General features: G+C 38.1%; 1 protein-coding gene and 1 long non-coding RNA gene across 4 annotated transcripts in view; both read right to left on the bottom strand.

Moving 5' to 3' along the window:
• Positions 1 to 24,299, bottom strand: part of LOC134796969 (xanthine dehydrogenase/oxidase-like) — a 48,071-nt gene that overhangs the window by 6,102 nt on the left and 17,670 nt on the right. Inside the window, exon 8 of the mRNA XM_063769163.1 lies at positions 3,189 to 3,317. Within this exon, the coding sequence (XP_063625233.1) occupies positions 3,189 to 3,317 (129 nt within the window). The remainder of the gene's footprint in view (positions 1 to 3,188; positions 3,318 to 24,299) is intronic.
• LOC134797008 (uncharacterized) lies at positions 4,876 to 23,602 on the bottom strand. Of its 3 annotated transcripts, XR_010145031.1 has the most exons (4): positions 23,477 to 23,602; positions 21,310 to 21,427; positions 6,925 to 7,061; positions 4,876 to 5,214 (listed from the first exon to the last, which is right to left on the bottom strand). It is a non-coding gene; the product is annotated as an uncharacterized LOC134797008 (long non-coding RNA). The 3 variants fall into 3 exon arrangements; XR_010145032.1 differs by lacking the exon at positions 6,925 to 7,061; XR_010145033.1 differs by lacking the exons at positions 4,876 to 5,214; positions 6,925 to 7,061 and adding an exon at positions 20,874 to 21,226.

Below are 24,299 nucleotides of genomic sequence, written 5' to 3'. Positions count from 1 at the left end.
ATAACATTGATAACTAACCTGCCAGTATAAATCTATACATACTCAACACGCCTCCTTAGATTTTTACATGGCAACACATTAACACTAGCAACACTAATCCTCAATAATAAATTAAATAGAATTCACATTCTTTGAACAATTACTATTTTCAAACTTTATCTTGAACACGATGTATAACACGGTGTATATTATGTTACATTTAACATTTGTCTAAATTTAAAGAATTTAACATGACCTAACGATTTAATCAGGATATCCGCTACATTATCTTCAGAATTCACTTTTATAATATCTATAACAGTTCCACTAACCTGACCTTATAGAGATCGTTGGTTTTCTTCGTATACACCCATTTAACATCAAGTACCTTTTGTTCACTGAAGCATTCACCAGCGTCCAAGTATTATTCATCACAAGACTGTTCATCTCTCTACTATCCATTGTCTCTTTCCATTGATCTGCCTCGTTACATTTGGTCGCCTCCTGAAAAGTATCTGGAATCATCGCATCACAATAATGAACAGTTATACAGTAGTAGCCGAATTCTTCGTCGAAACGGACTGGTGCTTTAATTTGTCTCTTAGACTTTCTCGTCTCATTAATTACGTTGTCGTCATTGTCATTATCATTCTCTTGTACTGTATCTTCAGGTTCAATCTCATTTAGGGTATCTTCCCACTTTTCTTCTTCTTTTTTATTTACTTCTTTACCTTCTTCCTCGCCGTCAAAAGCAATTAATTTCACATCTTTTTCAATTATATCTACGTGTCTTGCTATGATAATTCTGTCATTAATCAGTACTCTATAACCAACATCTGTATATCCAAGAAGAATTCCCATTTCTGATTTATGGTCCCATTTTGACCTTCGCCTTTCTTCTGGCGTTCTAACATAAACTTTACTGCCGTACATTTTTAAATATTTTGCAGATGGCTTCTTCTGGAAAAATAGTTCATAGGGAGTCTTTCTTTCTAGAGTATTTGTCAATATTCGGTTCTTTAAATAAGCTGCTGTTTTTACGGCTTCTGGCCAAAATCGTCTGTCAACTTTTGCTTCTGCTAAAAGGCATCGTGCCATATCCATAATCGATCTATTATATCTTTCTGCTGTACCGTTCAACTCATGCACATATGCTGGGCAGGGCTTAATCATAATACCCTTTTCTCTCGCAAAATTAAATATTCTTTTATTAATATATTCTCTACCGTTGTCGCATCTCAATTCCTTTATTACTTTTCCTGTTAAATTTTGTAGCTCATTTACATATTCCACAAAACAGTCATATACTTCTTCCTTTGATCCGATACAAAATACTTTTGCTAACTTGCTAAAATCATCTATAAATGTTAGAAAATATTTTTCTCCTTGATGTCCTGTCGTTCTATGTGGTCCATTAACATCCGTATGCACAATCTGTAATATATCTTCTGCTTTAGTCCGATTATTATTAAATGGTAAGTTATGCATTTTGTTTTCAACGCAGATCGCACATTTCATATAGTCTGACTCTAATTGCTCAGGTATTCCTTCCAATAGTTGTTTTCTGCACATAACGTCAAGATGATTGAAATTTACATGACCAAGTGTTCTATGAAGTTTTTCTTTCAATGTCATATTACTGCTTGCTATTATACATTTACACCAATTGTTTTTGTAATAAAGCTTGTCATTTTATATAATCTGTCCTCTTTCTTCGCAATTGCTATTAGTTCTCTATTCCGGTTATATATCTTTGACAAATGTCCTGACGAAATTATTGTATGATTGTCTGTAATCTTCGCATAGCTCAACAAGTTTGCGCTCATCTCTTTTATGTAAAATACATTACCTATGACCACTTTATTTTTATTCTCATAAACAGGAAAATATGTTGTAATGCTGCCAACTTTCGTTGCGTTCAAAAATCTTCCATCTCCAACTTTTACTTTTACGGGCATCTTTAAAGTTATATATTTGTCAAAATATTCATCTGTATTTACGATGTGGTCTGTGCAGCCGCTGTCTAAAAGCCAATTTATCTGACCCAACTTTACGGTATTCTCTTCACTTTTCGTCGAATTATGCACAATTGATGTGTGGAAGCTATTTCTGTTATAATATGTATTGCTCTGGTAAGATCCTCTACCTCTATTTGGTCTAAAATTATGGTCACCACGTCCACGACCATGATGTGGACCTGAATATCCGCTGCCGCGACCACGACTTCCGTGCCAGCAATCTCTGCGCACGTGACCGGGCTTTCCACACGTAAAACAAGTCGGTTTATTTTCAGTATTTACTTTAAATGCGTTCGATCGGTTAGGTAGCACTTCATCTACTTTTTGTAAATTTTTCATTCGTATTTTACTTTTCAGATATTCAACAGTTCTTTCAGTTTCCGGTAACACGTCTATTAAATCGCCTATGTAGCTGTAACTTTCCGGTAGCGCTTTTAGCATATAATTTAATTTTTCACCTTCAGAAATAATGGCGCCGGCATTTTTCAAATCATTGACACATCTTTCAAAATCGTCGAAGAAAACATTTATATCCGTATATTTAGCCAGCTTTATATTTTCTAGATTATTTCTGCACACAATTTGTAAAGCGGTAGATTCTTTCAAATACATTTCGTTGAATTTTAATATTATTTTATATGCCGACTCTACCTCGCTTATATATTCTAACTGCCGATTGGTAATAGCGCTGTAAATATAATTCGTGGCTTGAATATCCATCTCTTCCCATTTACTAGCATCGTCCTTGTCTGTTTTATCTCTAGTTGCTACTTCCTTACATTTCTTAAATTGTAAATATTTCATCAACCGAATTTTCCAGTTCGCGTATTCAGTTCCGTCAAACACGGGTATAATTATTTTATCGCTATTACTCATTTTGCCACTTACTTGTCGATATCTTGCCGCTTATTCTTCATTCACACGATCCTGCTACCATATTGAGTGATACACTGACGTTGGAAATATAATATATATTTAAATTAAACCATCATAACATTATAACACAATAACAGATATTCCTTTCTTTTAGCGCTGTGACATTTTGACATAGAACTCTAGTAAATTCATAATAACATTGATAACTAACCTGCCAGTATAAATCTATACATACTCAACATAGAGGATAAGAAAAATAAAATAAGATGAGAAAACAGACAAGCTAATATAGAAATGTTAATTAAAAAAACTCACGAGAGCTTCGCTGGGATCAATATTGTCGAGGTCGCCGATGGGCACGGAAGCGAGCACGAAGGCGCCAAACACTTCGTGCGGCAAGCTCGGCAGATCTTCCGAGTACGGTGCCTCACCTGCACACTGGATCTAAACACAAACATCTGTTATAGGACGAGCCTAAAAAAATTCTGCTACTACGAGCAGCTACAGTAGCTACACACAGGTCATCGTTTAGGATTTACCTGGGGCCAAATTCGACACGTACTTATCTGACATTTGAAATCCACTTCATATCCTCAGTTGATTGTATCGCATGTTCGTCGAATCGCATTCTATCGCAAACATGCGATCGAAAAAATAAGTAAGAAAAAATCAACTTTGTTTTATTACTACTATACGGTTTATTATAACTTTGAACTCGGGGTATGTCGGTTACGTCGGTTTGGTTTCGTTGTCACCTAACTGTGGATTGCTAATGTCAAATTTTGACAGGTGTGGATACTATCGCTAGACTTTTTTGTCCATGGGCTTGGGCACCATCTTGGAGTTTTTGACGTGCGAAAGGGTATTTTATAGCATAGAGTAAAGCTTTTTTTTTTAGTATATACGTTTACAGGAATTAATGACATCTTGTGAGCGATAGATGAACTAACGCGCTATTCACGGTGCGGCGGCGAGTAGTGGAACTATACGTGACAATTTCCATCAATCAAAAGGGGACTACACTGTTGATGGTCGATAAAGGCTATTATTAATTGAATTTTAACAGCACGAACGCCTTATTGACAAGCGTTCTTTTTGTTAAACCCACACCTATACGTCAAATAATGCTCGCTCCACACATTCACCTATGAACGCTCAAAAATGCTTATTCACGTTCATAAACCAAGTTGTACTTTAACCATATTTAGAAAAGTCCGTTTTTTATTACTGGGTGGAATTAGGGATGAAAATCCCGGAAAAAATCAAATGCTTATCGATCATTTCACAAAATTTAGTTTTTCCGGTTTTTTTCCAGTTTAGGATGACTCATGTTAGACCGGGCTGTGGCCGGGCCGGAGCTTCCGGAGCTTCGTTTTCTATGCAAAGCGTTATGTCATCACCATGCAGGGCTCGGGAATGGCACGGTGCGGGCCCGGCCCGGTCTTGCTATGTGCAAAGCCCTGACCCCCCGGAGTTTCTTCACAATTTTCACTATGATATTGATGCATCTAGGTGATTTGTTTACAGTACCTATGTTTACATATGGCCTACCGCAAAACGCGTTAATCGAAATTTCGTTGTCTGCCTCTCTGTCGATCGAATGGCCAAGAGTGATAGGCCCTGGGTTGTGCTATTATTATTAACACTTTAACTGTCCCTCGCCTTCACTACTGACATGGACCGATACGTCCGTGCATTACAGGTAATGCACAAATACAAATAGTTTGACGGTGCATGTCATGTAATGCACGGACGGTAACGCCCTCTACGCAGGGTTTTGCGTAATATTGCCTATTTCCTGCCTCAAACTACAGTGCGACAGAAACCAGTAGAAAATAAATGAGGGCGCCACTTTCTACGTTACTATCCCTTTTTTGACGTAAAATGCTTAAACATGGCAACAATTTAGTATTGAATATTAATAGTTCCAGTTTATTTAATTTCTACTATTTTATGTCGCACTATACCCAAAGGCACTAACTACTGAAATAATACAATAGTACTCTTTGTATATATATTTTTTATAATAAACTGAACGGGCATTGGCTCTAGTCACACCTGATGGAAAGTGAAAACAGAGCCTAAGATGATGGAGCTTACCGGCTCAGTAAGTAATAGCCTATTCACTCTTGCTTTAAAGAGACCGAGGTCAAATTTCCCAGGAAACACAGATGACGGAAGCGCATTCCATTCCTTAATCGTCCTTACCAAAAAAGATGAGGCAAATCGTTTTGTGCGGACAAATGGAATATTAACAACGAACGGGTGCATTCGCTCCTCGCGCCTGGACGTCCGGAAAGGGAAAGCTGGGATCAGGTCGTGCAATTCTTTTGCGCACTCCCTAGAAACACCGATAGACATGTAACTCGTCGGCGATGATATGAACAAGACTTTGTAACTTTGATTTGACAGCCATCGCCAAAAAGTATATGAGCCCGGCGCTCTATCGAGTCCAGGGCTGCCAGCTGATACTTGGCGGAACCGTCCCATAGGTTGCAGCAGTATTCCATGCACGAAGGGACCTATGCTTGGTGCCGCCTCACCTTAAATATTAGGACATCAAGTTTCTTGGCAGCAGTCCTGAACTCAATAGTCGACCCGAAATTTAGGTTGGATTATTATTGTTCTAATACAAAGGTCGCAATGAGATCATAGAAATGATCATATATATGGAACCCTATTTGATAGCAATCCTACAATTATGATCATACACGCCAAATTTGTTAAAATTGTGTGTGGTACTAAACAGCACGTCCACGGATGATTTTATTATTTCTTTTGCGGTACATATTCATGAAACGAAATGTACTTTTATGTACTTATGTTTTTAAAAAATGTACTCGCACGGTTTTGGCATAGCGACATACAGGTCGTGGTCGTGCTGGGTAGATACTGCCTGGCACGACCACACTATATTTATGGTTAATTTAATGTCAAATGAATACAAAACAAATGTACTCAAATTGTACTATGTACAAGCACATCAAAATGTGACAGTCATACTGCAAAAATCGCTGTCATGATTAAATAAGAGCACCGTGAACAAAGTTTTGTACGGTGCTCTAAAAAGGTGAACCTAAGGGCTGATTTAGACGGCGCGCGAACTCGCATGCGACTTTCATTACATTTTTTTTGATCGGCTGGTTGAAATAACTAAAATCTCATGAGAGTTCGCGCGCGCATAATGTCTAAATGTGGGATCATCAATGTAAAGGGACCTTATTGTCGATGGCGTTTACGCCGCACTGCGACGAGCAGCGTTGTATTTGTATCGGAGCATCGTTTATAATGGCGGAAACGATGCCACCAGCCGATCAAAAAAATGTAATGAAAGTCGCATGCGAGTTCGCGCGCCGTCTAAATCAGCCCTTAGGTTCACCTTTTTTAATCATGACAGCGATTTTTGCAGTATGACTGTCACATTTTGATGTGCTTGTACATAGTACAATTTGAGTACATTTGTTTTGTATTCATTTGACATTAAATTAACCATAAATATAGTGTGGTCGTGCCAGGCAGTATCTACCCAGCACGACCACGACCTGTATGTCGCTATGCCAAAACCGTGCGAGTACATTTTTTTAAAACATAAGTACATAAAAGTACATTTCTTTTCATGAATATGTACCGCAAAAGAAATAATAAAATCATCCGTGGACGTGCTGTATAGTACCACACAAAATTGTTGTTATTACACCATCATCTGTAAATATGTAGTTAGTTAATAAATTTGTGTGTATGCCTACTAACATTCGTTGAAAGATTAAAATTAAAATGACGAAATTGATCCTTTGTTGGTCTTAAATCAATTTAATTTAATTTTTAATCATAGGGTAATTAAATAACAACAATTTTAACAAATATGGCGTGTATGATCATGATTGTAAAATTGCTTTCAAATAGGATCCCATATTATATTAATATGATCATTTATATGATAGTTTAATTAATTGCCTTGTATTTTTTAGAAATCATAATTGCCCCAATGAGGGTGCCATTGGACGGTCGACGCAGTCTTAACTAATAACATCTTATTGACATACATTCTTACATATCAAACGAGAAAGCATAAACATTTTTTTTAATAGGTAGGTAGGTAGGTAGGTAGATAGGTATATCTTTCTTTGACGTGGCTGCTATAGTCTTCAGGATTTGATTTGCCGTGTGATCATCGCTTTCCGGTTGCAACTTGATGCCATCGAGGAATGTCCATAGTATATATATGAAAAAAAATATTATAATACCATTCATTGTATGACAATACCTTCTACTACTAGAGGGCATTCCGGGAGTGGGCAGTCAACGTTAAAAAATGTTCAAACGCTGGAAAGTGCAGGGGTCAAAATGTCCATACGGAACCGGCTGTCTATGCAACTAGACGTAACTAGACGGAGCCCCGCTTCGCGGGGCTCCTATTTCTCGGCGGTTTGCCCTTCGGGCATCTGAAGCTACCTAACGAACCTAACCTACCTACTTTTTGCCACATAGACAGCCGGTTCCGTATGGACATTTTGACCCCTGCACTTTCCAGTATTTGAACATTTTTCACGTTGACTGCCCACTCCCGGAACGCTAGAGGGCACCTTTAACCTTCTTTTGGCAGTGATAATAATATATCCTTACAAAAATAGGTTAGGTGTCTAATTGTGTATCAATGATATTTTCAGTGGCTCATCTCTGTAGCTTACTGTTATATATATACTAGCTTTTGCCCGCGACTTCGTCAGCGTGGAATTATTAATTTAGGTAGGTAGCTATTATTTTATTCAATCAGTTAAAGGGTGATTTCTTGAATGAAAATAACTCTTTGTCGTTCCCCGAGATCAAACTATCTCTATTCTATGGTGTACTTTCGTTTGGGCCAAATACCTTTTGCCAAATTTCACTTCCCAACAAACTTATCGCAATAGTTTCATTTCCCATAGGAACCTTTAGCAAAGTTACACTTCGCATATAATTTATTTGGTCAAATTATCACTTGGCATGATTTTACTTTGTCAAATGTTGTTAGGACAAAAAATTATTTAGCAAACGATTTTTATTGACTAATATTATATTCCAAAAAAGCCGTTAAGTGGGTTAGGTTAGGTTTACAGAAACGAAATGCTACTAGAAAAGTGGGTTTGTTTAGGTCGGAACTGCGATCCTCACAGAACCGAACTGCTATCAGAGAAGTGGGTTAGGTTAGGCTAGAACTAAGACCCTTACAGAAATGAAATGCTACTAGAAAAGTGGGTGGTTTTACCTCCTTTTCTACATAGTGCACCATCTACAATAATCTTTCACCGGCCCCCATAGAAACCGGTATTTTTTTTCTTAAAAATTATAATGTTTATGATTCAACTAATCACATCCGTAGGGGGAAGCGGGGCAGCTTGGTACACCTTTTTTTGAAATCGATTTTAGGCCTCAAAATGAACTCTAAACACTTTGATACATTACATGGGACACTTTGATACATCGTTTTGGCACGTGAATCAAAGTGCCCCGTAAGTGTTTCAAACTGCCCCGCAGAGCACACTTTACAGATCAACTCAGTTAGCTGACCAGTAGTAAACTTTTTAAACATTACAAAACGTCTATAAGTGCGGTGCTATTAGAACATACTACAGTTATGTCAAAAATGCATTTAATTCGGTCGACCGCGGTGCTCTGTTAGCAGAAGTAAAAAAAGAGCTACCAGAACTTTACAAATACATTTGGCAATGCTACGGAGCACCTTCAAAATTACTTTTTGGAAATGATATTATCTTGTCAAGTATGGGCTGCCAACAGGGAGATCCGCTTGGGCCTGCCATTTTTAGTTTGGTCATTCACCCCATCATCTCTAGTCTAAATTCAAAATTCAATTGTTGGTACTTAGATGACGGCTCCCTTGGCGGAGACGCACTAACCGTACTACAAGATATACAATCTATCATAGATAAATTTTCGAAAATCGGGCTTGCATTAAATTTCACTAAATGCGAAATTTTTATTCCAGATCACGTTCCATTGAATACAAAAATAGATATACTAACAAATTTTAACGCAGTTTTACCTAATATTTCCGTTCATTCAAAAACATCCCTCACCCTTTTAGGCTCACCAATTTTTGACGAATCAATCGCACCCGTCATTAACTGTAAATTAAATTTATTCAATAATACATCAGACCTCCTATTTAAAATAAATCCCCATATGGCTCTTTTCATCATTCGTTTTTGCTTATTTACACCCAAATTTATGTATTTACTCCGCAGTTGCCCAATTTGGAAATTTCCGTCCATCCTGTCTTCCATAGACTCCTCCCTTCAGGCAAGCCTTTCCAAAACACTGAACATTCATCTCGACAATAGTTCATGGACCCAAGCGGTTCTACCCATAAGGCTGGGTGGACTGGGCGTTCGCACTTCGGCCAGTTTGGCTCTACCCGCGTTCCTGTCCTCAGTATACGGCTCGCTATCTCTCGTCGGTATTATTTTAAACCTTCCTCAGATACCTGACGATGAGATAGCGAATCTAAGTGAGGCCAGGGAGGCCTGGTGTGAGTCGTGTCCGGGTGAGGACATCCCAGTCGCCCGTCACATTCAGCGGGCTTGGGACTCCCCTCCCTTAAAAGCAGCTCATACCACACTTCTTCAGGATAGTCCGGACGACTTCGAACGTGCCCGAATTCTAGCCGTATCAGCCCCCGAGTCGGGCCATTGGCTACGAGCACTCCCTTCCCGTCAAATAGGCACCGTTTTGGACCCAAGTAACTTGAGAATAGCTATATGCTTAAGGCTTGGGTCCAAAATATGTGTCCCTCACACTTGCGCCTGTGGCAAAAACGTCGATCAGCTGGGCCGACATGCATGGCCTTTCATGCCCCAAAAGCGCCGGCCGCCTATTTCGCCACGGTACCATCAATGATTTGGTCCGTCGGTCGCTTGCCACCGCGTCTGTGCCTGCGATTCTCGAACCCGCGGGCATGGCGAGGGACGATGGCAGGCGCCCCGACGGGGCCACATTGGTGCCGTGGAAACTAGGTAGGGTGTGGGACGCAACGTGCGTAGATACCTTCGCACAGTCCCATATCCAGGCGACCCGCACCCAGGCCGGCGGCGCGGCTGACCAGGCCCAGGTTCTCAAGCGCCGCAAATATTCGTCCTGGCGGTTCAGCGAGGAAACGCCGCCAGCGTAATGGGTACCATGCCACAGGCGGACCTGCTAGAGGGGGTATTCTTTTTATAATTAGGTTTTTATTTTATAGGTAAGTTTCTTTTATTTTAGTTTTAATTTTAATTTCTTTGTAGTTTTAGTTTGTTTTAATAAGTTATTTTATATTCAATATGTTACATTCGTAAGTTAAGTTAATTATGTTTGTCATGTTGGTATATAGTTATTTCGGCGTTTTTTTACACGAAGTAAAATAAAAAGTGCTGACAACCAGTTATTAAGCAGGTGCACTAAAACTACAAAAAAAAAACTTTTAATGAAATCAGTGTCAGTTTTTCACAAAAAGCTACTTTGGTTGTTGGTTGTAACAAAAAAACTGGCAGGGGCACTTAGATACACTAGAGGGGCACTTTGACATGTTCAAAACTGCCCCAATCTTTATTGTACCAAAGTACCCCAATGGTCAAATAAATGAAAACTAATTTATTAAAAATATACTATTAAGTATTAACAAAAAGAATAGATAGTATAGAGGGGTCCTCTCATTGTAAATTTTGTAGTCACAGTAAATTTACTGCCATCTATCGACACACGACTAAAACTCAAAATGAAAACGTATAAAGTTATCAAAAAATGTATATATATGGATAAATTATTTTATTATTTTTATATCATTTTGATCCATGTTCATTCAACTAATATCTATGTGTTAAAATTGTTAAATATGAAACGGTGTCGTCACGCCATCTAGCCGAGGATAGGCTAAAGGTGTGTGCGCCATCTATTCGAGAATGACTTTTGCTTCAATTCCGAGGCACGTTTTTTTCTTAGACTTTATTCGTCTTATACGAAGTTAGATATGTCTTTGGTATTAAGTACTTTAAAATAATAAGCTTACTCTATTACTGAATAAACGTACTAAGCGCTCATTATGATGTTCATCCGGTAAAGTCTAAAATTTCGCACCACAACTCGATTAAAAAATCATAATTTATTTACTATGCGACCGCGGAAACACGTTTTCACGCACTAAGCGGCAACGGCTGGCAGGAGAGATGTGCCGAAGCTGGTACCTCACTCACATATACAAAGCCACGTTTTAGTGTTGCAGAAGGTGAACATAAGTTTTTAGTTAAGGAATTAGTGTGGGTGTTCAAAACTGCCCCTTGTGCCTATCTGCCCCGCTTCCCCTCTATGCGTAAAACATAACCAAAGGTCGGGATTAAGTATTTCAAATAAAACAAAAATAAAAATATCTATTGGTATGTAAATTGTATCCCATGCAATGTTATGCTTATTTTACTAAATAATACTTGGTAAAATGAAACTTGTCCAAGTAATTATTTGCTAAACAATAACTTGCCAAAAAAGACTATTGCTAACTGAAAAATTGCGATAAGTTGTTTTGCCAAACATTTTTTTGGGAAATGATAATTTGGGAAACATAGTTTGGGATGTGATACTTTGGGAAACGTTTTTGGCCCATTCGTTAGTAAACCCTATTCTATACCCAACTAAATCGTGCACCAGCGCCGGTACTACACCGCGCGGGCGGGACAGTTCCTATTGACAAAGTTTGTTGTGCAGTTGGTGTTAAGTCCCCATACAAAACACCACCCCTTTAAGGGATGATTTCTGGAATAAAAACTATCCTATGTCCTTCCTCGGGACTCAAACAATCTCTATACCAAGTTTCAAATAAATCGGTTCAGCGGCTTAAGCGTGAAGAGGTAACAGACAGACAGACAGCCACACTTTCGCCTTTATAATATTAGTATGGATGGACATGCACTAGTTCAAGGACGTGTAAGGGCCATTTTATTTAAAGGTGTCCCATACACTTTCTTTTTCATATTTGGGATTTTTTATGTTTTTACTCAGAATCATGAGCTTTTTTGATCCTAATAGGAGAAATAAAGTAGTGTCCGACCGAAGGTTCGGTTTCGGTTTCGGTTTCGGCCAGTTTCGGCCAAAAAATCATGTTTCGGCTGTAGTTTCGGTTTCGGCCAAAAAACGGCCGAACCTTTCGGCCGGGCCGAAACTTACGAAATGGTACTTCGTACTATCAAAGTACTATGAAACTAAACTATGTGACAAAGACCAAAAGTTGGGGAATAAGTAGGACAACAATATTAATATGTACCTACATATACTGATTCATGTATAGGTACAGTAATTAACTGGTTTATTATCAAAACACAATTCCACTAATGAGGGCGCCACTAGACGCAGTCTTAAGAGGCTGTTAATACCTATAACGCGCACACTGTCTAATTGTATCGGAGTAAATGAGATAGCACTGTCGCATGTTACTGGGCCTGGGCAAAGGAATAATAAGAAAACTCATCATCTTCCTCGTGTAATCCCGGAATTTTTGACACGGCTCATGGGAGCCTGGGGTCCAATTGACAACTAATCCCAAGAATTGGCGTAGGCACTAGTTTTTACGAAAGCGACTGCCATCAGACTGACCTTCGAACCCAGAGAGTAAACTAGGACTTAACGGGACTAGTCCGGCTTCCTCACGATGTTTTTCCTTCACGGAAAAGCAAATAGTAAATATCAAATGATATTTCGTATACCTATAAGTTCCCAAAAACTCATTGGTACGAGCCGGGGTTTATACCTGCGACCTTCGGAGTGAAAGTCGCACGCTCTTACCGCTAGGCCACCAGCGCTCAAGGAAATATCTGGCTTTTTAATACAATCGACATTGGTTGGAGTTTGTGCTCAACTACTTATCCTGAAGCCTGAAGCACGGCTTTGACTTCGCATGAAAGTTCGCCTCACTGGGGCACTTCGGACTTTTAGGCCCAGGTGAAGATCGGTACCCGGCCTTGCGATATTTTAACAAAAAATTTCGCGCTCGCTGCGCTCGCGTTTTTGGTTGACCCTGTATCTACATGTTAGCTTGACTGGTGAATGAATAGAGTTTAGACTAAGAAAATTCTGCAATGATTTTGATAGCATACGCAGTGCAACTAGTGCAAATGTTATTTATACGTCATAATTTCATAGAAGTTTTGACGTTTAAAATAACACTTGCACTGCGTGTGTTATCAAAATCGTTGCAAAATTACCTTGGTCTAACTCTAGTAATTTAAAAAAAAAACTTGTTAAGTAACATCAATTTCAAGGACATTGGGTGTTGACAGCTCCATAATATGTGTGTAAAAGCGGTTTTATGACATTTTTTAAACGATTTTAACAAGTCTACAAAAGGTTCGGTTTCGGTTTCGGTTTCGGCCGAAACTAGAGCCAAAGCCGAACATTCGGTTTCGGTTTCGGTTTCGGCAAAAAAACATGTTTCGGTCGGACACTAAAAAAAAGTGTCCCGAAATTTCCATAAAATTTTCGATCTTTACATTCCGTGACTGCCATACAAAGTCTATGAAAAATGGTACCGGAATGGAAATAAAAACCTTGGCACACTTTTTTTCTTCTATTAGGATAGAAAGAGCTCGTGATTCTGAGTAGAAATAACATAAAATTTCCCAAATTAAAAAAAAAGTGTAGGGGACAACTTTAAATAAAATGACCCGTAAGCGATAAGATAGAGATTCCGTGTCGGTAATAAAAGAGATAGATAGGTATATTAATAGTTGATCGCTGGCTGTTCACATTGCACGAGGACTCTCTTTAAAGTACTATGCCTTATGGGAAACAGTCGAAGAGATAGCTCAGAGCCGGAAACCGCTACCAACTTTTAGTATGTTGTTGCGCATGGAATTGGGTCTCCAAAACTGCCGGGAGACAGCGGCGCCGGCCATCTACTTCAGGCCTTCAGCGGAATGATATCATCAAAATGACTCCCGTCTCGTTGCGAATATTGCATATTGCACCAAAACTATACATGGCACATACACGTGTGGGGTATTAAATGAAAGCTAATGAAATATTCTATACTTCATTTATACAGTGTGTACCAAAATATACAACAGTTTAAGAGCTATTTACAAAATAAACAAAATGAGGTAAAAAGATATTCGATTATTTGGATTTTATAACCAAACCAAAAGTCGGACGTTAAAGAAATGTACTACAACATTAAAGATGACATCTCAAGGCATACACTGATATCAAAAAAATCCAAATTTGACCAAATATGTGGAAATTATGAAATGAAATGTATTATAAGTCACCTAAACATTGTTTGCAGAAAAAAAATATGGTTTAAGAGCTATAATAGTGATGAGCCGTGGGAATTTTCCCGGGAACGGGAATATTCCCAACGGGAATATTCCCGGGCATATTCCTTTGTTTCCGGGAATATTCCCAAATCAAGGGAATATTACAATTCAGATTGGGTAAATCAAATTTTAAATTAAAGTTTGTTAAAATATGTATAATACGTTGAAAAATAAAATGACGTTCACAAAAAACCTCGTCTTTATTCTAGATACATAAATTATACATGTTTTAAATACTAAATTTTAAGCTTTTTTGTTCAATCACAAAATCGTTTATCTTTTTCGCGGTGCATTTTATGTGCAATATTTTTTTATTTGTTATTTGAGAGTTTATGTTTCTATCTCTTTCTTTCAATATATTGGTATCCCTTCTTCTAAAAAGATAAACCATGGTGCACTTACTCAGTCTTTGAACGTATCTGGTGCTATCAACACGTGCGTAGATGTGCAATGTGCATAAGTCATGAGGCCGAAAAGTAAAGTGTTTGAACATTTTACTACTCATACAGTTAACAACAAAGTCACGTTTTGTTGCAAATATTGCAATACTGTGTATTTATTTAAAAATGCTACGAAATTCGCCTGCCATTTAAGCAAATGTGCCAAAATACCATGTGACGTTCAGTGTTTCTTTAAAAACCGTGAAAAAAATAAGTCCAGCAGTGCTGCAAGTGAATCGCATGGTGAACCTAGCGGTTCTACACATTCTCACATTCCATATCAAGAGCCAAACCAGGACTCTACTATGTCTGATGTCACAGATAATTCGAGTACATCGATGAGCATCATGAACACCGCAGAAACTGTAAGTTAATAATAGAATATAAGTACATGATTGTATTGCATGATAGTGAATTGACCACGAAAGTGCAACACGTGGTAATTTAATTGTGACGTTATCTGGTAAAGGGAGCTTATTGTCAGTGGCATTTACGCCATTGTTAACGATGACACCATACTACCCTCTACTCAAAGGTCCCTTTACTCAGATAACATCACAATTATTTTTTTTTAAATATAGAACGAGACTTAACTGTGGTAATTTTACTGTAATTTTAGATAAGGTACCTATTTACTTGTATGATGTAAACAATTAAAATTAATTACGTTACGCTATTCAGAAATAAATAAAAATACCACACGTTGCACTGGCACACAAAAATTCAAAGCCACGTGTTTTTTAAAGTGCAATAGTAACATTACTTATTACTGTTTTCAGGTTGGAATCCACCAAGCTATTGCAAGAGCGATTTATGTAACTGGTTCACCATTTTCGCTGTTTGAGCATCCGTTATGGAAAGAAGCATTCCAAAAGGTGAATCCCTTATATAAATTACCGTCCCGAAAACAGCTGGCAACAACTCTTTTGGATAAAGAATACGCAGAAGTAGAATTAGACGTGACGGATAAAATAAAACGAGCCAGCGTTTTACACGTGGCGATTGATGGCTGGTCTAATATAAGGAAAGAGCCGATTATAAATGTTATCGTATATACACCGAAGCCCTTGTTTTACAAGTTCATCGAGACAGATAATAACAGACACACATCTGAGTATCTATGTAATCAAGTGTCAAATATAATGGAAGAGTTCGACACATCAAAGTTTTTTGGAGTTGTAACAGATAATGCGGCTAATATGGTGCGTTTCGGCAAACTTCTGCACGGCAAATATAGTCAAACACAATGGACTGGGTGTTTAGCTCACACTTTACATCTTTTAATAGGAGATATATTGAAGATATTAAAGATTAGAAAATTGTTTAAGCACATTGTCAATGTCATCAAAACGATTTCAAGTTCCCACATTCTTGGTGCTGAATATAGAAGGATCGCTGAAGAAAAGTCTGTGAATATTACACTCCATTTGCCAGTGAAAACCAGGTGGGGCAGCTATTTGTTTTGTTTGCAGAGTTTTCTGAAGTCGAAAGTTGTACTACAAAACATGGCAGTGAATATGGCCACCGGACCATTGAGACGATACAAAATCGAACTGTTGAATGAAGATGTCTGGTCAGAAGTGCAAGATCTAGAAATAGTCTTAAAGCCAATTGTCCAATGGATTCTAATGTTGGAAGGAGATTACCACGCAGTGCACTTAGTGCATAAAGCATTTAATGATCTACATAAATTATTAGACACCCCGACTTCCAAAAACTTTTTAGAAGACAGTTTACCCACCTTCAAAAATAAGTTTGAGGAAAGAAAACTGAATGCCTTAAAACCTTTACATTTGGCCGCAGCAATTTTGGATCCCAAAAATCAAGGAGCTTGCTTAACAAATGAAGAACACCTAGATGGATGCGATGTTATAATCAATATGACTGATGATGATGCTTCCGACATATTAGTGGATATCGCTAACTATAAAAGTCGTAAAGACATGTATGAGAAAGATTTTTTGTGGAAAATGGCTGAAAAGGTGGAACCAGTAGTTTGGTGGGAAACCCTTTTTTCGAAGACTGCATTAGGGAAAATAGCTTTGAAAGTACTATCGGTACCTGCAACTTCAGCGGCAGTAGAGAGATCGTTTTCGACTTTTTCTCATATCCATTCGAAAAAAAGAAATCGCCTAAAAACAAATAGAGCAGGAAAGGTGACCTTTATATCACACAATTGGAAACTCATAAATAAACCAACTCCACAAAAACCTGCAATGCCAATTTTATCTGATTGTGTTTGGGACTCAGGAGATGCAAGTTCAGATTCTGAGGATGACTTTTCTGACATTGTGGATATTGAGGAAAGCTCTAATTTATGTTTGGGTCTCAGTGATACTGAGGTTGAAAATATCACAATGCGAAATGCACAAAGCTCTGACGACACTGATAACAGTGGCTGATAGTGTAGACAGTTAGAATATGTGATAGCATTAGACTTTATAGAACTAAGTAAATCCAATATTTACAGATAATGACAAAAAATGAACATATAGATATACTCTTTTATAGATATTTTTAGATTTTATATTGTTACTAGGCGGGCCCGCGGCTCCGCTCGCGTAAATGAAATAAAGAGTTTGTCTTTCGTTAATTACCGACATTATTATGTACCTATTCAACCCTGCCAGTGTTCATAACTCTGTGATAGGGACTTCTTATTTGTAACCGTTATTTAGATAAATTAATTCGCAAATTTCTCAATAAATGATGTCATTTGATAAGATAAAATGATGGCAAGATTGTATTTTTTAAAATTATTATTTATTTTTATAAGAACAGTCCAGTCAGCACAAATGTTCATTAGATTAATTTCCGCCTTAAGACGAATTAGGACGACCACCGCCCATATATCGCCTTTTCATACAAACGTAGGTAGTCCCCATTTTCCTTTCTGGACATAACAATACTTACTACGGTGACGCAACGATCCAAAAAGAGTCCTGGGCTCCGATACCAGATCACGCCATGTTTCTCGGTCTTGCGATAGCTCTCGCCAGTCGCTATGGCCGAGGTTGAGCAGGTCTTGAGCAACGACGTCGTTTCTGCGGTACCTAGGACGTCCAATCGGGTGTCTCCCATTTCGTTGTCCCAAGTACGCTCTCTTCACGGCAAGATCCTCTCCCATTCTCTCTGTGTCCGAGCCACTGAAGCTAAGCCGCTTTGGTCTCTCCAATACCCAAATATATCGGAACACATCCTTATTTCTATGGAAACAAAGTTATATTACGATATATTTGGCAACTTTAGCCTGATCTATTTCATACTGACTGTACATTGGCTTCATGAATGTGTAGTTGCCATTAGATATATATCGTAGCCACCAAGGTCACTCAAAAATATCTGAACATGCACTTTAAAGTTACATTATAATTTACATTGTTCAGATTTTAGATATTTGTGAATACCTCATCCACTCCGATATATCTGATGGTGACTTTCAGCAAGAAGAAAAATCTTACCTGGTCGAGTCGTATCGTATTACGCGAGAAAACAGTTTCCAAATTGATTAAGTATACCTATCTCTAAAGCAATCTAAAGTCATCCCTTGAACTGATGGACTTCATATTAACGTATCCACTTTGTATTTCTGGCCTATCTCGGCAGCCCGTTCCCCGGACGAATGGCCATGTTTGCCGAAGTCGAATTTCTTTTTGACTTGATTGACTGTGAATTCAAATTGACTCCGAATAATATAACTCAAAATAAATTTAAAACAACAAAATACAAATTATTAATAATATGATAATATTAATTTGATTGATGTCATATTTGGCATAAGTCACTCGTATGGGCGTACACTGAGGTTGAGGTTGACATCACTTTTTATATTGCTTCGTATATAAACACGTAGGAATAACTGTATACCAACATGACAAACATAATTTAGATTACTTTACACCGAAACGAAACGAACCGAGAGTTACCGAGAAATAGCCGATGTTCATACAATAAAGATTGTTATGAAAATTTCTTTTCCTTTTTGTAAATTAAATACGCGTCGAAAGCGGTAGTTTTTACGTTCTAGTTCTATACCCATATTTAGATAATTGATTTGAACAGTTTTTTCTTATCATACGTGCGTCGTATTCGAGAAACGTGTCAAAAACTTTTTTAGAAATTTGTAAGGCGCCATCTCGCTTCTTCCCTCGTTTTTTATCCCGTTCTGGTTTTTCAATTTTATATATATGATATTAAAGTTAATTTTTATACACTGAGATTAGTTAGTAGGTCAAATGTGATGATTATATAACGCTTTTGTTAATTTAAGAAAAAATGTTATTAGAAAAAATATTTAGTCAATTTACTGTGATTTTTAATTAAACTGTGATGATTTTCTAAAATTTGTTTTTATTTCCAATTTTTTCAACAACTATGGGCATATTCCCGGGAACATTGGGAATATTCCCAGGAAATATTGGGAATATTCCCAGGAACATTGGGAATTTAGTTGCCTGTGTGAGTTACACTGTCTAATGTCTCAGTTAATAGTTTAATGGATAACGTTTTGATAGAATCCCCTATAACACAATATGTAAACATTAACAATTTCAAAATTCCCCAATGTTCCCTTCGTGTGGGAATATTCATGGGAATATTCCCGGAAATATTCCCACCTAGGGATTATTCCCGGGAACGGCACATCAGTAAGCTATAAACACAGGAATACCATTTTTTATGAAAAAAGTAGGTGTATATCGATTTTATAGCTAAACCACAGAATAAATGTGTCGCTTAACTTCAAACTCGGGTAAATCCATTCGACCCTCTCAGCAAATATCTACCCTATTACCTTTTCTTAATACCAAAATCGCATAATCTGACAGATGGATTTACCCGAGTTTGAAGTTAAGCGACTCAAATAATAGTACTATCGTACAGAAAGGAAACTTCCTACAAAACCGAAGTTTGACAGCGGTTCAGGGTCGAATCATGCTATCCCTTTCTAATATATGGCACTATCTCTTTCTGCTATTTAGGGTTGTCAAAATTCAAGTGATTATCTTATCTGTGGTCGTGCATGCAAAAGGAAGTCAAGTGGTGCCAACCCTAATAATTGCTCGGAGCAATGCTGAGCCGAGCGGAGCCGAGTTTGGCCGAAGTCAGGAGTTTCGCACCCCTGGCTAAACTAAAAACGTTAATAAAATGTTGCGTATAATATTAAATAAACCAGTTATTCAACTATACATTACAATTTAAATTTTAAATTTCCGATAAAAACTGTGAAAGTTGTAGAAAAAAAACTAAAGCGCGCCAACAATTCTACTATTTTTGTATTTGTATTTGTACAATTCTATCTTAATGCGCTCTTATTATGCAAAGAATTGTTCTAATTATCGAGTATTAAATGAAAAGACATTACATAAAATACATGAAAACGACATTTTCGACTGGAATCTTAATTTATAAATTGAATTTGCTTGTTAAACAAGCAAACGAACTGTACCTTCCTCCTTTGATAGTTGGTTAAAATGTGGCTTTTGTCACCTGGGCTACAAACACGAATGAATTGACACCTCGTTTATTAAATCAGTTCAGTAGTTTCATGTAAACAGTACATGCACGCATAGACAGCAAATTCTGCCGTAGTTGAGCACAAGATTAAAATTAATTAGACCTTTATTATCATTGCCTGGCACTACAAATATAAACTATAAACTCTGTGCGGAAAGAGAAGAGTCGTGGAACATAAGGGAATCAATACATTCTATGAGTCGTCTCTCTCCGCACAGACTCTAAGAGAAATAAAAAGCAGTAGGTAGTACATCATTTCTCTAACATTGAAACCCTCAGGCCATAGAGTAACTGTTAGGGGCTTAGCGGGCGTCGCCTCTATGAGTTAGCAAGATGCCTTATGGAGGTTTCAAATGACCAGAGGGCTGACCTGTATGTATTTCAGAGGATCAGAGGGAAAATACTGCCAGCCTTCACAGCCTTGAAGCCCTTGCAACACTCAAGATTCCACTTTTCGAACTACTCGCTACGCTCGTAGTTAAAATTTGCTTCTATAAAAGGCTAATCGAGGCTGAATGAAGTAGATGGTCGGCGCCGCTGTTTCCCGGCAGTTTTCGAGACCCAATGCCATGTCCAACAACATACTAAAAGTTGGTAGCGGTTTCCGAATCTGAACTAAATTCCCATAAGGCAGTGCACTATTACACTCTTTACTCGCAGCGATAAAAGCTGTCAACGATAAAATCGCTCAGCGTTAGGTACTCGCTAAGCGATGTTCGCTTGGCGGTCGGAGAGACAATGCAACTAGAAAAAATAGTCGTATTGTTTTACCACATCTATATCGATATTACTAACGAACCTCTGTAACTCGAAAAAAAAGAAACTGTATTTCTACGTTTCTATAATTACCTGCCTAACACGAATTTTTAATGTGTTTTTAAGACGAACAAAAACCTACAAGAACCTCTCTAAGTCGATGCCCTCTATAAGACGAAACCTCGTTAACACGAAGTTTTTGGCGTTTCCCTTGAGATCCGTGCTATCGAGGTTCCATTGTACTTCTATTCTGTGACTAAGGTTACAATACTTAATTCACGAAGGCTGATATTTCCTTGTAGACCTTGTTAACCTTAAATACAGTGTTTAAAACGTCAAACTCGCATTCGACCACTCGCTTTATAGCCGGGCGACAAAACTATCAGAAGTAAGTACCAGAACTATACTCGCTTCTCGCTGCTCGCGCGCCATCTTATTTCTAGTTTTTACTGTTTTTAGCTCCAATCGCTTCTCGCTCATCGTTCTTGGTGAAACCAGTGCCAGTCCATTGAACCTTAAAAAATAATATATTATATTTACATTTATAACAGGAGGTACTATAAATATACCAATTATTTTACACTACTGAAAACTGCAACTAAAACGTTCGATATGTTTCGGAAATGTTTGGGCACAGTCATTTATAAGGTCAAACATGCCTCCCATCACCCATCCAATTAAATGAAATGTTCCGTATGGTGTATGTATAACTGTATACAGGTGTATAAAGACGGGCCAATAACAACTGCTTTGTAGGTATCTATTGTTTTATTTTTGAAGATTCTCTACCTAAACCTACGTAAAATTGACACCAACTACGCCATTTTTGGTACTAGCATCCCGCCCCGGCTCCGCACGGGTTACAATACCTTAACAAATCATACACCTAAATCTTCCTCAAGAATCACTCCGTTGATAGGTGAAAACCGCATGAAAATTCGATCCGTAGTTTTTGGGTCTATCGCGAACAGACACACAAACAGACGCGGCGGGGGACTTTGTTTTATAAGGTGGAGTGATTATATACTCGCTGTGGCCAAGGCTTTGCCCGTGTGGAATTTGGTCAATGTCTCTTCCTTCGTCTCTCCCCACCCGGGAGGATATAAATAATAAATAATTAAAAGCCTAAGCCCAAACACCTATTAAATACTTGGCATGGACAAGTTACATTCTGGTCTTCATGAAAAAGTTCCATTCACCAAATAGCACTGTTTAAATGCAAATGTAAATAAGTTTTTGGCAAAAATTTCATTTTTGGTACAAGCTTTTATCGCTGACTGTACTTTTCTTACGATAGACAACTAATACTCATCGAGACAATTCTAAAACCCCTACACACACACAATTAGGTTGCTTTGTTTCATCACAGAGTTCCTATGGCCACCTGCTGTCTCCATCATCAGATCAGTTCGACAGTACCACAATATTATTGTATTGTCATCAGAACTACATACAGCTGCCAATTTTCATGACGCTACGATCCTTGGAAGATGGTTAAATTAGTTACCTTAGATTCCATTACATAGTTAGTTACATACAGGTCGACCTAATAAAAGCTTTAAAAAAAAAATACTATCATCATTCAGGCCTTTAATATCTTGACAGATGATTTATGCAGCGTCTGTAAGCGAGGAACAACGTCTCTCGTGGCTGTATAAGCCAATGCGGGACCGGCATTTGCGACCGCATTTGTGGCAGTTGAAGCTGGGAGCCATGTCGGCATCATCAGGTGGATTGTGCCTCTTTACGCGTTTTCGGGAAATGTTTCATGAAACCATGCTTTGTCGTGGAAAAAATATACTATAAGTACCTGTATATAAAAGACTTGAAAATCTTTGGACATACCTACTGTACAGTAAATAATAATCGTATTTACTTTATTCCTCTTCAACTCGATACCTCCACCCTTTCCCGAGATAAAGGGTCTTGACATACAGACGGACGGACGGACAGACGGACGGATGGACAGACGGAAAGACAGATAGACACACGGACGGACGGACTCACAGACGGACAGACGGATAGACGGACAGACGGACGGACGGAAAACGAATTGATCCTTAAAGAGTCCCGTTTTTTTCCTTTTGAGGTACCGGACCCTAAAAAATTACTTCTGCTTATCATAGCACTCTTCCTTTGGACATACTGTATACCTAGTAAATAATAATACTCGTATTTACTTTATTCCTCTTCAACTCGATACCTCCACCCGTTCCCGAGATCAAGGGTCTTGACAGACGGACGGACGGACGGACGGACGGATACACGGATAGACGGACGGATTCACAGACGGATAGACGGACAGACGGATAGACCCACCGACAGGCGGACGGACAACGAAGTGATACCTAAAGGGTCCCGTTTTTTCATATCTGTAGTTAATGCAAATGCTCTATTTGTCAAAGTAAATAAAATCTCTTCACACGATCAGGGTTTTGGGCATGTTTTGGGGGACAAAAACATGGAAATAACTTGGGTGCGCATGTTTCGGATAGATAACGAAATCCTAAAATACAGGCGGATAACACAAACAACCTACACGATATTATACTTAAGCAAATACCTTAATTAGTACATTTTATGTTGTTATGTTACTCTTGCGTAGGTATTTATTCATACTTTAGTAGCTTTCTATAAATAAGATCACTATTTTTTCTCTTGACATGTTTATTTTACTATTCGAAAAACATGACAGCGTCAAATATTTAAAAGTCGAAAAAAGTATATAATTACGTAAAAAGGCTTAAGATAATTAAGAAAAAACCGGACAAGTGCGAGTCGGACTCGCCCGTACGATGTTCCGTACTTTTTAGTATTTCTTGTTATAGCGGCAACAGAAATACATCATCTGGGAAAATTTCAACTGCCTAGCTATCACGGTTCATGAGGTACAGCCTGGTGACAGACGGGCGGACGGACGGACAGCGGAGTCTTAGTAATAGGGTCCCGTTTTTACCCTTTGGGTACGGAACCCTAAAAAAAGTAAAACCGACTTCAAGCCTTCATCAGCAGTTCCACTTTATCAAATGGCACTTTGTAACTGTAAATGCTTAGTTATTTAGTTGATGAAAATACAAAACTCGCTGTATGTATGCTTATAAGATTTGAGGAGTTCCCTCAATCCCTCATGGAACCTATCATCAGACTAAACCTTGATAAAAATGTTCTTTATAAATCTTACGGGCTTAGTAAACTTAACCAAGAGTACAAATCGCCAAAGTGAACTATGCATCGTTAAAGAGTTCCGTTTTAATCATCGTCAGCAGTTCCATTTCGTTAATTGTCACTTTAACTGATATAAATAAAAACTGAATGTAAATACCTACTTGCTTTATTGATGAAAACACAAAAAACGCTATATGTAAGGTAAACGGCCCCAAGTTCGT

This window comes from Cydia splendana, chromosome 14, assembly GCF_910591565.1.
Source record: "Cydia splendana chromosome 14, ilCydSple1.2, whole genome shotgun sequence".
Classification (NCBI taxonomy): Eukaryota; Metazoa; Arthropoda; class Insecta; order Lepidoptera; family Tortricidae; genus Cydia; species Cydia splendana.
The sequence above is the reverse complement of the archived record's forward strand: the minus strand, read 5'-3'. Positions and strand labels throughout refer to the sequence as shown.